The sequence below is a fragment of the Colias eurytheme genome, chromosome 10 (assembly GCF_061535395.1).
Source record: "Colias eurytheme isolate Ceu_HAF_F1 chromosome 10, ilColEury1 Martin Lab GWU primary, whole genome shotgun sequence".
Lineage (NCBI taxonomy): Eukaryota > Metazoa > Arthropoda > Insecta > Lepidoptera > Pieridae > Colias > Colias eurytheme.
Genome location: NC_142989.1, coordinates 11,106,541 through 11,121,662, shown reverse-complemented (window position 1 = coordinate 11,121,662; position 15,122 = coordinate 11,106,541). Strand labels below are relative to the sequence as shown.

Sequence of the window (15,122 nt, the reverse complement as noted above, 5' to 3'; positions counted from 1 at the left end):
TTGGTTTACAAAATCGCGTTGTCAACTAGTTTTATAAATATATTTATCTTACCTCATTAAGAGGCGCCGTATCAGCAAAACGAAATATACGTTTTATGGACCATTAGTGAAGGGTAAAAGTAAATTTGCTGGAACTAAAATTGCGCCTTGCTACCATTAGGGTAACGAGGGGTCCGCTGACATTGCGCGGAGAGGGGCGGTTGCACATTGATACGTTTTTTATATAAAAAAAATAAAAAAAGTGGCTAATTTAAAGTTGAGATGTTCAAAAAAGTGTGTTGATAACATTGAGATAATATTACTACGTATGGAGGAGACACCACGAACAAAATCTGTGCACCATTTTTTTGCTCTAACTAAGTTTTAAAAATTATTATCTAGTTAGGTACTTACCGATAAAAATTATTCCTTTGCACTTTTCCGTATTATTTGTATTATTTGTGCAATATCGTAACACACACGAAGGCATATTTGATGCGTTTTACTTTAAAACAAATAAAAAATGAGCGTGCAGTTACGCCATATGGCGTATGTTGAGCGGAACATAAGTGATGTAGGCGGTGTCGTCTCCATATGTATATCTCAATGGTTGATAACGTTCTAAATTTAAAGATAAGAAAGTTAAGAGGATTCGTGGTTTATGTTCGATGTTTAAAGTTAAAATATTAAAAAGTAATTTTGGATTACGTTCTATACTTAAACTTGGGAAATATATCCTACGTTATATTATATTCACAGTTAAAATCTTTAAAAAACTTGTCATGGTTTTATATTTAAAAGTAGTATTATACGTATAATACGCAAACTTCTTGTTTAATACGCAAAAAGCTTTCTTAAGTATTAAAAAAATTGCGATTCTAACGCGCATGGCTATAATATATTGCGTTGATTTTTGCTTATCAATCTATATTTTAATAAAGGTTGCCTGGCAGAGATTGCTTGAAAGCGATAAGGCCGCCTATTTAACATGTGTACCTATCTTATATGTTTTTCTCTTTTCCTTTTCTTATCTTCTGTATGTGTGTGTTAAATAAAGAATTTTGTATTGTATTGTATTTTTTTGTACATTTTACAGAAGAAAAGTAGATTTTTTTTAATAACGTAGCGTAGTAGTGCGAGAGACACGTTATTACATAACTGAATTGCTTATTTTCAATTTACTTAATTTAACCCAATTTTATTAAAACCAATGTGGCAGTGCCCTTACAACTAATGAAGCAAGACATCTGAACTACAAAATAGCTGGTTTCACATGGATTTAATAGACTTACAGTAATTTTGGTAATTATCATAGTTGATTGTGCTTTTTAGTTTTCTACAGACTGCAGAGAAATAGTTTTTCTTTTCCTAAACCTTTTAACCCGCTTAAGTTAATTTCAGCACGTGGCTTCACTCGTTTTATTCAGGCTAAGATTAGCCTATGTGCTAGGAACTCTAGATTTTAATCTTCTAAATTATTAATTTTTATAATTTCTTATTGTGATTGTGGCCAAAAATGAATCTTCATTTATGGACTACACATACACTGCGTTCACTTGTTCATTCGAAGCTACATACTTTAGTAAATAAATAAAATAAGAAAAAATTAAAAACCTTACAGATTTTAATAGTGGGGTATAATTAAAATGCGTTATTGTGTCTCTTGAACCATGAAGCCGGTAAAATAATGAAAAGATATGAACATAATATTATATTTGTTGAAGCACAGTTGACGGGGCATTTCCTGACTATGATTTATTTTGGTCATTTTAATATACGATGAACAGGATACTGACGAGTCGGAGTCCAAGTGAATGGGCATTATTACAGTAAAATGACATGATTTCTTTATTCATAAAGTGTAGTCCCATGTCCCCAATTGGGGCAAGGGGCAGATGCATTATGCATACATCTGTTTCACTGATCGATTTTCTTTAGGGACAAGTAGGTGATCAGCCTTCTGTGTACTGCCAGACCGAGACATTTTTTTTTCTTCGTCTCCACCGGGAATCGAACCCAGGATCCCTCGGTTCTACGCACACGCGTCAACCAGTGTTCCAAGGAGGTCTTTATTCATACGCGTTAACAAATGAATGAATGAATGTCTGAATTAACAGATATTGTTATTTTCTTGAAGTGAAACTTCTTTACGCGCGTTGAGAGTAAAGTTTCAAGATCGCGTTATGGCAATACCGTCACGTTATGGAGTAAGGCGACTATTTTGGTATCTTTGAATCTTGCCAAAGAAGTTTCACTTTTGACACGTGTGCTCGGCATACACGCTCTTTTTTTGTCATCGACGGTTAAAGAGCTTGTGGGTTACCTGATGGTAAGCTCCACTACTGCCCACGAACAATTCCTGAGGTTTGTAGACCTTATGCGTGTTCAAATAAATAAATAAATAAATAAAATAAAAATCGTTTATTTAGTACTAAGTAATACATAACACAATACAATTTGAACTCGACGATCGCCTCAACTAGGTATAAACCTGTGCTAGAGGCGACCGACGCCTTCCACACAAGACATAGCCGGTAATAGTACTGCACAAAAAACTAAATTAATAAATATTATAAATTACAAAATACATAAAGAAACAAAGGCCGGAATTAGACACAAGGTACGTATTAAATAAAATATCAGGCATGCAATGTGTGTATGAGTATGAGATTGATTGTGAGCGTGGCGGTGTGTGTGTGTGTGTGTGTGTGTGTGTGTGTGTGTGTGTCAGGGTGCGTATGTACGAATATGTGTATATAAATTTGATAAAAATGGTTTGTCGACTTTAAAAGGTATGGGAAAAACATTTACGAGAGGAATAGAAGTAAGTTTCAAAGAGTATTGAAAAGCTCTCTAGAAAACGTATAGTTATTATATATTAAATTCTATTTATAATTAATTGTCTCTACACTAGTTCAAACTCGACATTCAGTTTGATACAAACAGTAACAAACTCCTGGTTTAAATTAATACAAACATGAAATACAACGAAAACAAATTAAATTATAAAGTTATAGAAATACGTTTAATTTCAGAAAACAACGACCAACATTTAATTAATTGATAGAGTATGCGAATGACGGTATTGTCATAATAATTTATTATCTATTTTAATGTAGATATATGTTACCGGAAATGTATGAAATCAAGGAATTGTATACAAATCCTAGGAAATGTGTAGAATTCAGATACCATTTAGGAAATGTATAAAATTATGTTTAAAAAACTATTTAATGCATATACCTACCTATGTATATCCTAGGAAATGTGAAATGTAAAATGTTTTACATTTCCGATTCCTATTTAGAACATATATAGATTTCCTAGGAAATGTGTAATGTGTAAGTATAAAATAATTTATTTCACACATTTCCGTGCGATTTTAGGAATAACATACATTTCGTATGAATTGTATACAATGACGGATTACATACATTTCCGGTAACATATACAAATAAGTGGAATTTAAGTGTCTGTTTGTTATAACGTAATTGATAGGTTTTTAATAAACACTGTTAATACATTAAATAATTTGTATAACAAAACAATAATAATTTAAATTATAAGTTATATTATATTAAAATTAATATCTATTTTGTGCTAGTAAAACGCAAACAATCGAACAGCAAAAAATTTAAATAGATACCGTTCTATGTGTTTAAGCAACAACCATCAAAAATCGAAAATAAAAAATTGTAGGCACAGTTAGAATATAAAAGATGCACATCTTATATTTATTAAGGTCTCTAGATATTTATTTCCATGAGAAAGGTCCTATTAAATAGATAAGTGAAAGTATTATAAGCAACACAATAAACATAATCTTCCAAGAATAAATTTAGGGTGAGATGAATTCAGTTCCCTCCTTTATTGAGGCTTTAATAAAAAACGAAATCTCCATGTTTCCATAAGCCTTCGTTATTGTGAAAATACAATTATTAATTTTCCTCAACATTTTTACTATTACTTCCAGGGTAATAAATTCGAACCAGTATGATAAGTATCGTTTAAATCATAGTTCCGAACAGCCCAACGGGGAGCAATCTCGGAATGCCCAAAAAATATAACGTACATTTACAAATACTTGCGATCTCAAAATATTAGGGAGCGCCGTATGACATACATAGTAAAAGTCAGTTGACTATATAAAAATGAGGGTTGAATGCAGAGCGCCGGCGCTAAGAGAAATTCTCCTGAACGCAGTAGTTGCCTCAGACGAGTCGGCGCCGTCGGCCGGGGCGGACGTGTAGAGCAACCGTTCTAACCAAAAATTATCACGTGTGCACCTTCGTTACTCGACTGCGCCGGTAATTGAGTATGAATGACAGACAGGTCGCAATTACTCACCGTTCCCACACCCACCATGCGATCGCGAGCCCCTAAAATGCTCCGGCAAGTGCTAAAATATCTCATTTTCAACCCAGCATAAGTTTCAAGTCCGAAATGGCTTTCAAAGTGTTTTTGATTGTTTTCATAACGTGGATTGTGAACTGTACTCCGTGTGACGTTTGTTGTAATGTGACGACGTGTGATTGTTCATATGTTTTGAGTATCAAAGATAGTGGTGACCGCATACGATGTTGTGAAGATTCTCTCGTTTCAAATAAGACGTTTAGGGATGTGTCAATACGATTTAGTGAAAAATGTGACCTGAGCAACATTCATCTCAATCTACCAACATTGGATACCCTTTCGATCGCTATGACAAATAATAGTATAGTGAAATTAAAAATCAACGTAAAACCGAATAATCTACGTGAAATGAACTTATCTATGAATAAACTGGTTTACATTAACAAAGATCTATTCAAAAATTATACAAATCTCCGAGTTTTGATTTTGAGTAAAAATAGCATAAGTAAAATATCTTCCGAAAGCTTTTCTGGCCTCACGAAGTTAGAGACTTTAGATTTATCAGAGAATAACCTAACAAAATTAGAAAATATTTTCGGCCCGCTGAAGAATCTGCAACATCTTAATTTGAGTAGGAACAACATTGAATTCATTCTTGAAAACTACTTCAATAACTGGTTGCTTCAACATTTGGACGTATCGCATAATAATTTAAGGAAATTAGCACCAGGAGCTTTGCAGCTATTGCCGAATCTAGCTCGATTACTACTGACAGATAACCCGCATTTGGGGATTACACAGCTGGATACACAATTGTTGGTAGGCACCGGCCGCAGACTACAGCAAATCGATGCATCTAGGACCGGATTATACCAAGTCCCTGAAGCGTTCACACATTCGGTTCGATTTCTATCCCTCGTCGGGAACAAGATCAGCTCGATACGCTGCGGTGACCTCGATAGTTATCCCTTATTGCAATCCTTAGACTTCTCCGACAATAAAATTAAAACTATAGAAGAAGACTCACTAGGAAGATTAGAAATGCTTCTTTTTCTAAATCTAAATAAGAACTTCCTTACAATAGTACCGAAGTCTCTACCAGATGAATTAAAGTACTTATCGATAAATAATAATATGATACACAATTTATCCATACCAGACTTCAAAAGCTTGCCAAATTTACGAATTCTGCTCTTAAAAAGCAATGATATCCATTTTATTCAAGACCACGTGTTCGACGATTTATTATCGCTGGAAATATTAGATTTGTCAAATAACCCATTGCAAATGCTGTCACCGAGTACATTCGATGGACCTTTATCCCTCCGCGATCTCAGATTATGCTACTTGAATATTTCCGTGCCTGCGAAAGATGGCTCGTTTCCAATGTCGTCCCCGGAAAGTGTGCAAATGCTTCATTTACAATCCAGTCCAGGACTCGCTAGACAGTTTTTGGCCGACTCAGCAGCGCTCGCCGCCTTCTCGCATTTGCAGTACTTGGACCTGAGAATGAATAATTTACCGAGCATACGTAACGACCTACTGTTCTATCTGGTGCAATTAAAAACTTTGAGGTTACACGGCAATCAGATAAACTGCAGCGCCGAGCTGTGGCTCTCCGATTGGATGAACTGGAATAAAAGTTTATCAAACAATGAAACATGTTACTATTCGACGTCCGAAGCGAAGACAGAAATAAACAAGTACAACTGCACGTTCCCAGAAACTTTTACAATAAACGAAAGTTTGCCACCGGTTAATTTATACAGCACAGAGATGATAAATAAACTGTTGAGGTATTACGGTTATTTAAATAATAAAACGGAGCGGTCGTCCTTTAAACGTAATTATAACGGCGACAAGAACAATAGACAAACGCTGAGTGTAAATGATACTTTTGTTACGAAGCTTGAAAAGAAAACTCTCATGAATAAAACAGCGAGCAAAGAAGATGAGAAATTAAGCGTATACAGGAATAAGAAAATAAATCTTCGAGATTATTATAATGAAACTCGACTGCGATTGGGCAAGTCATTGAAAACAGACGAAAAATACGAGCGAGCGACTGACATCGATCGGTTGGATATTGGAGCGTTATCATACCGGCATTCAAATAAAACGGATCGAAAGGCTTCGTGGAAACGGTTAAACACGCCCGTGGCGAGCAAAGATGCTTTAATAGCTGAGAATCAATACGTACAGAATGGTACGGAGAAAAATGATACATACACGACTCCGAATAATAAATTGGAATACTCTTATGTCCGACCTACGAGTCGCTTGGCCCAATACCTTGGTACCGCTTCGGTTACGTTTTTAATAGTGTCGTCAATGGTATTGTGGCTCAGTGTACGATTGAGATATAAAAGGAGGTATGTGGAGGTCGACAGTGGAGACCAGATAGAGGTGTCGAATATATCCGGAGGGGTGCTGTGGTGACATTTGCGTGCAGCCGATCCGATGCCATTCGAATACGACTCGCTTTTGACATAGTACTTAAGTAAGTATTGGAACTTCTTTTAAAGCTTTAGTTTTGAATGGTATATGTACTGGTTATATGTTGATGCATACTGAAGATCAACCTTTTAGTTTCGTTTATCGATATTACAGTAGTAATCTTAATAATGTTGTTAGTTTGAGGCTATAAAAAAAGGTTCTGAAAGTAATTAATTTTAAATCCTTTATATTTTAATTATAGTAACTGAAATAATCGTTTGCAATTTCCTTTGATCATAACGTTTTAGCTTTTTATTAATAAATATTGTTCCATTTTTCGTCAATCGGTCGAGTAAAATGTAGAGTCAATTTTTTACTTATTTTGATGGTCTTTTCAGAAATTATTTATGCGGAGAATACTTTAATTACTTTTTTAAAATTAATTAACTTCAAATTTTGTAGTATAATACCAGTACCTTGTTATCATTGATCTATATTATTTAATTTAATTGTACTAATATTAATTAAATTTGTTTTTATTCAAATTTCATGCAGTATTTCAATTAATAATTTTAAAAGCTCTTGTAAAACAATGAATACAATACTTAAACTATTTCTTTGGAGCGATTTTTATTAAAATATTTTGTTCGTATTTTGCGAATGTGAATTTATTCATTTTAAAATTATAAAGTGAATACATTTCGAGTTTTATAAATGAATAAACAAGATTCCACTTATCTATTTAATTAATTTATGAATACGGGTTTGTTTTGGAAATATTTTTTATAGAATTATTATTAGTTTTTTTTAACTGTGCCAAGGTTATTTATTTATTTATGTTGATTATTTATATGTTTCGTAACTAACGTACAGGAGAGTAATTTATGTTTTACTTTCTATATTCGAAATATCAATGATAAAAAATGAATACACATACAAAAACTTATTCCCTATACTCATTTTTCCAATTCAAACCAAAAACATAACCTAGTTTGTTAAAAGCTCTCAAAGGTACACATTTTTGAAACACAATACGTAGAGTATGTTTTCAGTAATATAGGTGAGGCAATTGAATTGTTATTTATATATGTTTTCATTACAGTCCGGGGGTCGGCTGCAAAAAAACTCATGTGATATGATTGGACGTACATATTTTTCTATGAGTAAGTACAAATAGTGATTATAGTTAGCAATAAGTCATATATTCATGTATAATTTGTAAATAACGTAAGGCCTATTTTTATGGACTGTATATATATGTATAAGTGTATATAATATGTATAAAAGCGTAATTACATAATTTGCTTGGAAGTAGTGAGAAATTTCAATACGTTGAACTGTAACTACGCTTTTTTGTATTGAAATATATAACTTTAAATTGATTTTATTGATTCCATCTATTCTAAAGAATGCATGTATACATCTTGTACTTCCATAACCATTATTTCAAACAATTTAAAACACGATTTGTTCATTAAGCCTATTATTTACCTGCAATCCTATTATTCTACAGAATGCGTATTTAATTAATTTTAATTGTAATTTTATCTCAGATTGTCGCAAGATCTTACTGTCTTCCTAAATCGTTCTAGACTTTTCTATTAAGTGCCAAAGTAAAATAAAATGTAAACATCTTAGTGTTTGATAAGGGACTGAATAATAAATTGTACTTGTAAAAGTTTGTTGATTTGTTATAATGTATGTTTTGTTTTCTTCTGATACTTTGTTAATGTATGAATTACACTGATATTATTGTGAATGGTTTACTTTATGTGATGTCTGTTATCAATAGAAACGTTTGGGTGCCTAACTTTTTATTGGCACATAATTTTTTTATATACTTAGACAAATTTTCCAAAAATTTTCATTAGTATAAAGTAACCGAATTGATGCTGTGTGCCAAAGGTTTGCTTTCTCTATGCTTTACGCATTTATAATACCTGCTATCTTTTATATTTTTGCCTCACAATTACATTGAATACTTGTATAATTTATGCGAATTTAAATTATATAAACTTACATGTTTACAATTCGATAAAATATACCTACATAATACGTTTTATTAATACTTTTTGATTTAAAAACGATTTTGTGAAAGATTTAATAATGTATAAATTTATTGCAAAGGTAAAATTTGTACGAGCTTAAAAGCGTCACAAGTCACAAACATTTTCAGAATTTGCTTGCAATTCTAGTCACTATTATTTGAAACTAAGTGATAATCCTGTACAAGATAATAAGTACTTACTCAGTTTGTATTGCTTATATAAATGGTTTATTACTGGCGATAATTAGAGGTCGTTTAAATCAACCAATAAATGAAGTTACGCTAATGAGACTTTTCTACTATAATTTATTTCGGTTAAATCCTCACTGCTACTAATTGTATAATATGTTATATTAATTCGACTTAGAAACAGATAATTATTTAGAAGAATAATATGACTTTTTAGTGTTTTTCCGTAACAATACTTTTACCGTTTTTAATCATTATTATTCAAGTATTATTTCCGAATAGTTATTGCTTACTGAATATGATAAACCTTAGATGATTTGAGTATTGGAATTGATGATAATTTTGTATTTGTTGATGAAATTAGTGATAAAATGTTTTTGTATTATGGTTTTGATGGCGAATTGACTTTTTAATAACATGTTCACACGCACAATTATCTAAATTGTTATAGTTTAAATCATGATATCATATTATAGATAAGATGAGATATAAATCGATATAATTATGTTCAGTTTCAGTTTACATGTGATATGAAAACTGTTTTTAATAGTAAATATTGAAAATGAAAATAAAGACAAAATAGTAAATTCGAGTCAGCTCTCGGACTATGCCAAAGTACGGCCAATTCAATTGCATTCATTTTAAAAAACGGCTCGATTCACAAACTGAATGCAACTATAGAAAATACATTTGCTTTATATGTATAGATTTCTATTTTTTTTAAGTTAAAAATAAGGTCCAAGAGGTGTTTATATTTCCGCCATATTGTTTGTTTATTAAACTTTTTCTTTTGTAATGGCCACTAAAACCCTTAAAGACTAGTCAGATAATCATAAATATTATTGAACCTAAGATAAAAACTTATTGTTATTTACCGCCTCCATTGGTACAGTGGCTAACGCGTGAGCGTAGAACCGAGGGGTCCTGGGTTGGATTCCCGGTGGAGACGAAGAAAAAAAAATGTCTCGGTCTGGCAGGACACAGAAGTTTGATCACCTACTTGTCCCTAAAGAAAATCGATCAGTGAAAAAGATGAATGAATAATGCATCTGCCCCTTACCCCACTAGGGGACATGTGACTTCACTTTTATTGTAGTTTAATCCTATTACGAATACTAATGTCATTATATAAGTTTGATTATTCAACTAAATTCTAAGATTTATATCTCATCCTATCCACGTACTCATACTATGAAACTATGGTTGTAACTCGATACATAAAGTTTTCAAGAAAATTGTGGATAGTTATAAGTTTTTACGTAGATATGATGTACAAATAGCCGAAGATAATAAATCTATAGAGACGACTGAGTTTTTTTATTTATTCCTTTGTCTCTTAAATGCATGAGGAAAAGTAAAGGCAATAAGATAAGATTATATAGGTAACCTATCTATAGTAACCCTACTTATACTACCTTTGAAACTACCTTTGAAATATTAATATGTATTATTTTGTTAACAATGACTAAACATTTTTTTTCATACATGCATGACTGTAATACTCAAAGAAAGACACTCTTTCCATGCCTACTAAGTGCTGTTGTCTTATATGTATAAGAATTATAATAAACAATTTTAGTAGAAGGTATAAATAAAACCTAAAAACCTTTAGCCTTGGCCACTAACTACTGAGCTGTAGAGACAAAAACATAACAATGACGAATATATAACAATTTTTCTACACGAAAAATGTTACCTCCGATCCAGTTAGTAAATGGTCACTATCGAATACATTTTTGTATATTCCAACTATACGAAATTGGTGAGAAACGCCAAATCCAATTCAATATCGACATTTGTGATTGAAAATTCATTTTGATCATGAATTACGCACGTGAATTCAGGAGTTATTCTCCCATGCTTCCAATGAATCGGGTGAATTGATGAAATTATAAATGTATTTTGAATTCACTAATATTTTACGGTGCTAAATATGGTTGTTGGTTGAAAATCAGCGCTGCACACTTGCACAGTATGTAGTGCGTGCTGAATTACGCTTAGCTTTTTAGACTTCTGGAAAGGTTTTATTTATTACTAACTGCGCTCCGCAGTTTCACCCGCGTGACTCTGCTTCTGTTGGTCTTAGCGTGAATATAGCCTATAGCCTTCCTCTATAAATGGGCTAATTAACACCGAAAGAATTTTTCAAATCGGACCAGTAGCTCTTGAGATAAGCGCGTTCAAACAAACAAACAGACTCTTCAGCTTTATAATATTAGATACCCTTTTTGATGAAAACATTTAACATTAAGGTCGCTATGTCGTTCACTTTAGATGTTGTGAATGGATCCCTCAGGATAATTGATGTCTGAGATTTAATAAAGAGCATTTGCCTTGATGCTTCTGTGCATCGAATATTATTGCCTCAATTAAAGTGACGTCACACATTTTTTTTGTTCAAACGAACGTGAAACATGTTAACTCAATAATATATGTAATCACTTCTCGATCAGCAATCACATAAATATTCCCGTTTTTACATTACAACAAGAGAACGTTTTACTTTTTACAAAAGTTGCAATGGGCGGAATTGAACGTTGTTAATCTTGTTAAGCACATTTTCACGTTAATGACACAGTTATTATATGAAATAATTATCCTACTAATATAAAAAATGCGAAAGTTTGTGAGGATGTGTGTGTGTTTGTTACTCTTTCACGCAAATACTACTGAACTGATTACAATGAAATTTAGCACACATATAGAGGATAACTTGGATTAAAACATAGGTCAGGTTTTATCCCGGAAATCCCACGGGAACGGGAACTATGCGGGTTTTCCTTTGAAAACGCGGGCGAAGCCGCGGGCGGAAATCTAGTATTAAATATTTATCACCTTTTTCAATTGTAATCTTAGTAGCATTTACTCAATTTAATGACTGAAAGACAAACTAAAAACGTTTGAAATTGTGAATTGAAGCAAAGATACTCTCAAAAATCTCGAGTCAACATGCAAGCCGCAAGCCCTGAACAAAGTCAGAGCTCCATTCAATTGTACCCCCTTTTTCAATTAGTTAAGGTCCAATATCGAAAAATAGGGAAACTCGAAGCAAACATGCCCCTGGTTACAATACTAACAAATCGGTCCGTCGTCTGTTGATATTCGATCGACCTTTCTCTGAATTTTGAGATGAATTATTCAGTCTCGTTCATATTGTTCTTGATATTTATAATGTTTATAAAACTCTCATAAATAAAGCTTTTAAGATTGAAAGTCTGTGAAGTGGATAGTGAAATTAAAAAAAAAACAGAAATGTTTATTTATGTCCCAAAATCTTTGTCCTCGAAGAGCCGATTTTGCATTAATTCAAAACTAGCTTACCGCCCGCGGCTTCGCCCGCTTTGTCTAAAACCTAATAAATTATATATACTAAAACCTTCCTCTTGAATCACTCTGTCTATTAAAACATCCGCATCAAAATCTGTTGCGTAGTTTTAAAGATTTAAGCATACATAGGGACATAGGGACAGAGAAAGCGACTTTGTTTTATACTATGTAGTGATATTTCAACAATAAGGCAGGAGTGATGTCCAATATTTTTTTTTAATCATTATATTATTATGTTTTTCGATTTAACTCTACGTTATTGTTCTCGAAAAAATATAAACTTGAGGACAAAGTGTTTTTAAATTACTGAAACTCAAATATATCGCGTCATTCATTTAACACTGGGATAGTCACTTCAGAAGTGAAACAACGTTGTCGTATAATATTAAAACAATGTATGACGAATGTATCTTAGTTTGTATTGTAAAAAATATGATAATAATATTCATACTTTTATCGTAAACTTTAGTTATTAAAGTGAAACTTTTATTACATCGTCTCAAACTTTTTGGTCTGTGTAGCGCATGTCGCGTGTATCGCGGCTGCCTACTATACCTACTCGGCAGCCGACCGTCACGCGACATGCGCTACACAAAGCAGTGTTCGGAACCGTTCGAACAGTTTCACTTTTACCGTGGTTTCATAAAACCACACAACATTTTTTTTTAATCCAGAAAGTTCTAATCTAGGTACATAACCTGGCTTGTCAAACATACAGTTTTTTAATAATATAATAATAATAATAAAATAATTTTTAATAAAATAATTTTTATTAGGCACACCAAATTACCACCACCAACACAAACAAAAAAAAAAAAATAAAGAAACAATATAAAAAAACACTCTTAAATATAATCTAACATAAAAATTAAAACTAAGAATATGATTTGTGTGGCGACTGGCGACCTAAAGGGTAAGGCCGCTCAGCTTATGCTATGCCGATATGGTCAGCATAGCGCTGGTTTTCAGGGCCCCACCAGACAACAAAATGCTTAAGTCTAAAGTGTCTCTCTCTGCTGTTATATAAGTAACGTGTATAATATCTCTGCTGTTTTAATAGTAACGTGTATTACACAGAACTTGTAGTCATTAAACATTTGCCAGTCAAAGCTAAAACTTTCCTCACAAATCCACTGAAATGAATGCGAACTTTTAATTACAATTCTTTACAATAGAAACATCGTATTTGCTTTGCGGAGGACAAATAACTGTTATATGACTAGAAACTTTTTAAATTGTGTCAAGACAGTAGGTATTGGGAAAGATCTGTCCCAAATTTATTATCTACTAGGTTTCCGCCCGCGGCTTCGCCCGCGCAGTCAAAGAAAAACCCGCATAGTTCCCGTTCCCGTGGGATTTCCGGGATTGCGTCATTTTCCCGGGATAAAAAGTAGCCTATGTCCTTTCTCGGGTATCAAAATATCTCCGTACCAAATTTCATGACAATTGATTCAGTAGTTTAGGCGTGATTGAGTAACAGACAGACAGACAGAGTTACTTTCGCATTTATAATATTAGTATGGATAATAATTTTTTTATGAGCAAAGTAAATTGGTACGGTACTATATGAGATCCTGCTATAGTATTCCAATTTTAAGATTTTCTTATCGGAGTATTCAATTTTGATGTATTTAAATTTTATAATAGACAATTAAAATTCAAAAATAAAGTGTCACGTATTTTTTTTAAACGACGTATGACGAAAAACGACGTAATCGCGGACGCAGTCGCGGGCAACAGCTAGTAGTTATAGTTAACAAGGACAACTTGCGAATCTTTTATCATAAACTTTTTATATTGCTGTAGCATTTAAGTTTTATTCTGAGCAAAGTTAAAAAAATATATATTATACGGTCGGATTGAGAAACTCCTCCTTTTTTGAAGTCGGTAAAAAATAGTTTTATTATAAAATCTTTATATTTTTATAATAAAGTTTTATTCTGAGCTTTTTTACAGGAGTTTAAAAAAGGTTAAGAATCAGTGACTAAATACCTAAATTAAAATACTTTTTGCATTTTTTTGTTATTTTCCCCATAGTTGGTAATATATTATTTACAAAACAACTAATGTGTAGTGTGAACCTTATATAAACCTCTTGAGACGGTAAAAAGTCGACTAGAGGACTATTAGGTTTTTGCACTCTATTCAACCAAAGCCACACGCGAATTTTCAATTATAGTACATTTAAGATTGTACGTAAAAGCCCTTATGAATTTCTTATTCAGTTATAACTTTGAGTGCTTAATTGATCAATAAATATATAAAAGAATATAGTTAATTACTTTAAAGCTTCGTTTTGCAGCTATAAAAACATATCTACGTTATCGTGGTACACTTGCGAATAAAACCAAAAATTTTTTTCATCTCCTGTTTCATACCAAATATCATCCGAATCGGTATCGTTTTTTGAACATACAGTTTATCGTATTTAATAGTACCTAGTAGATATTCGATCGAAAATGTAAATTACTTTATTTGTGAATACCTATTTAAAAACGTTTCATTCATTCTACACTTTTATACTTATCAATTACTAGCTGTGCCGCGCGGTTTCATCCGCATTGCTCTTCTCCCGTTGGTCTTAGCGTGATGATATATAGCCTATATGGCCTTCCTCGGTAAATGAGCTATCTAACACCGAAATAATTTTTCAAATCGGACCAGTAGTTCCGGAGATTAGCGCGTTCAAACAAACTCTTCAGCTTTATAATATTAGTATAGATTACAAAAGCCACTCCAGGAAGGTTAAACAGTATCATTTAAACTTAATTTAAATAATTTAATAACACTT

At 32.5% G+C, this 15,122-nt stretch overlaps 1 protein-coding gene across 1 annotated transcript; it reads left to right on the top strand.

Moving 5' to 3' along the window:
• The first annotated feature begins 4,391 nt into the window (after nucleotides 1-4,391).
• 2mit (leucine-rich repeat-containing protein 2mit) lies at nucleotides 4,392-8,540 on the top strand. Its single transcript, XM_090106669.1, has 2 exons — nucleotides 4,392-6,832; nucleotides 7,871-8,540. The coding sequence occupies exon 1, from the start codon at nucleotides 4,423-4,425 to the stop codon at nucleotides 6,769-6,771; it is 2,349 nt and encodes a 782-aa protein (XP_089962795.1). The 5' UTR covers nucleotides 4,392-4,422; the 3' UTR covers nucleotides 6,772-6,832; nucleotides 7,871-8,540.
• The last annotated feature ends 6,582 nt before the right edge of the window (nucleotides 8,541-15,122 follow it).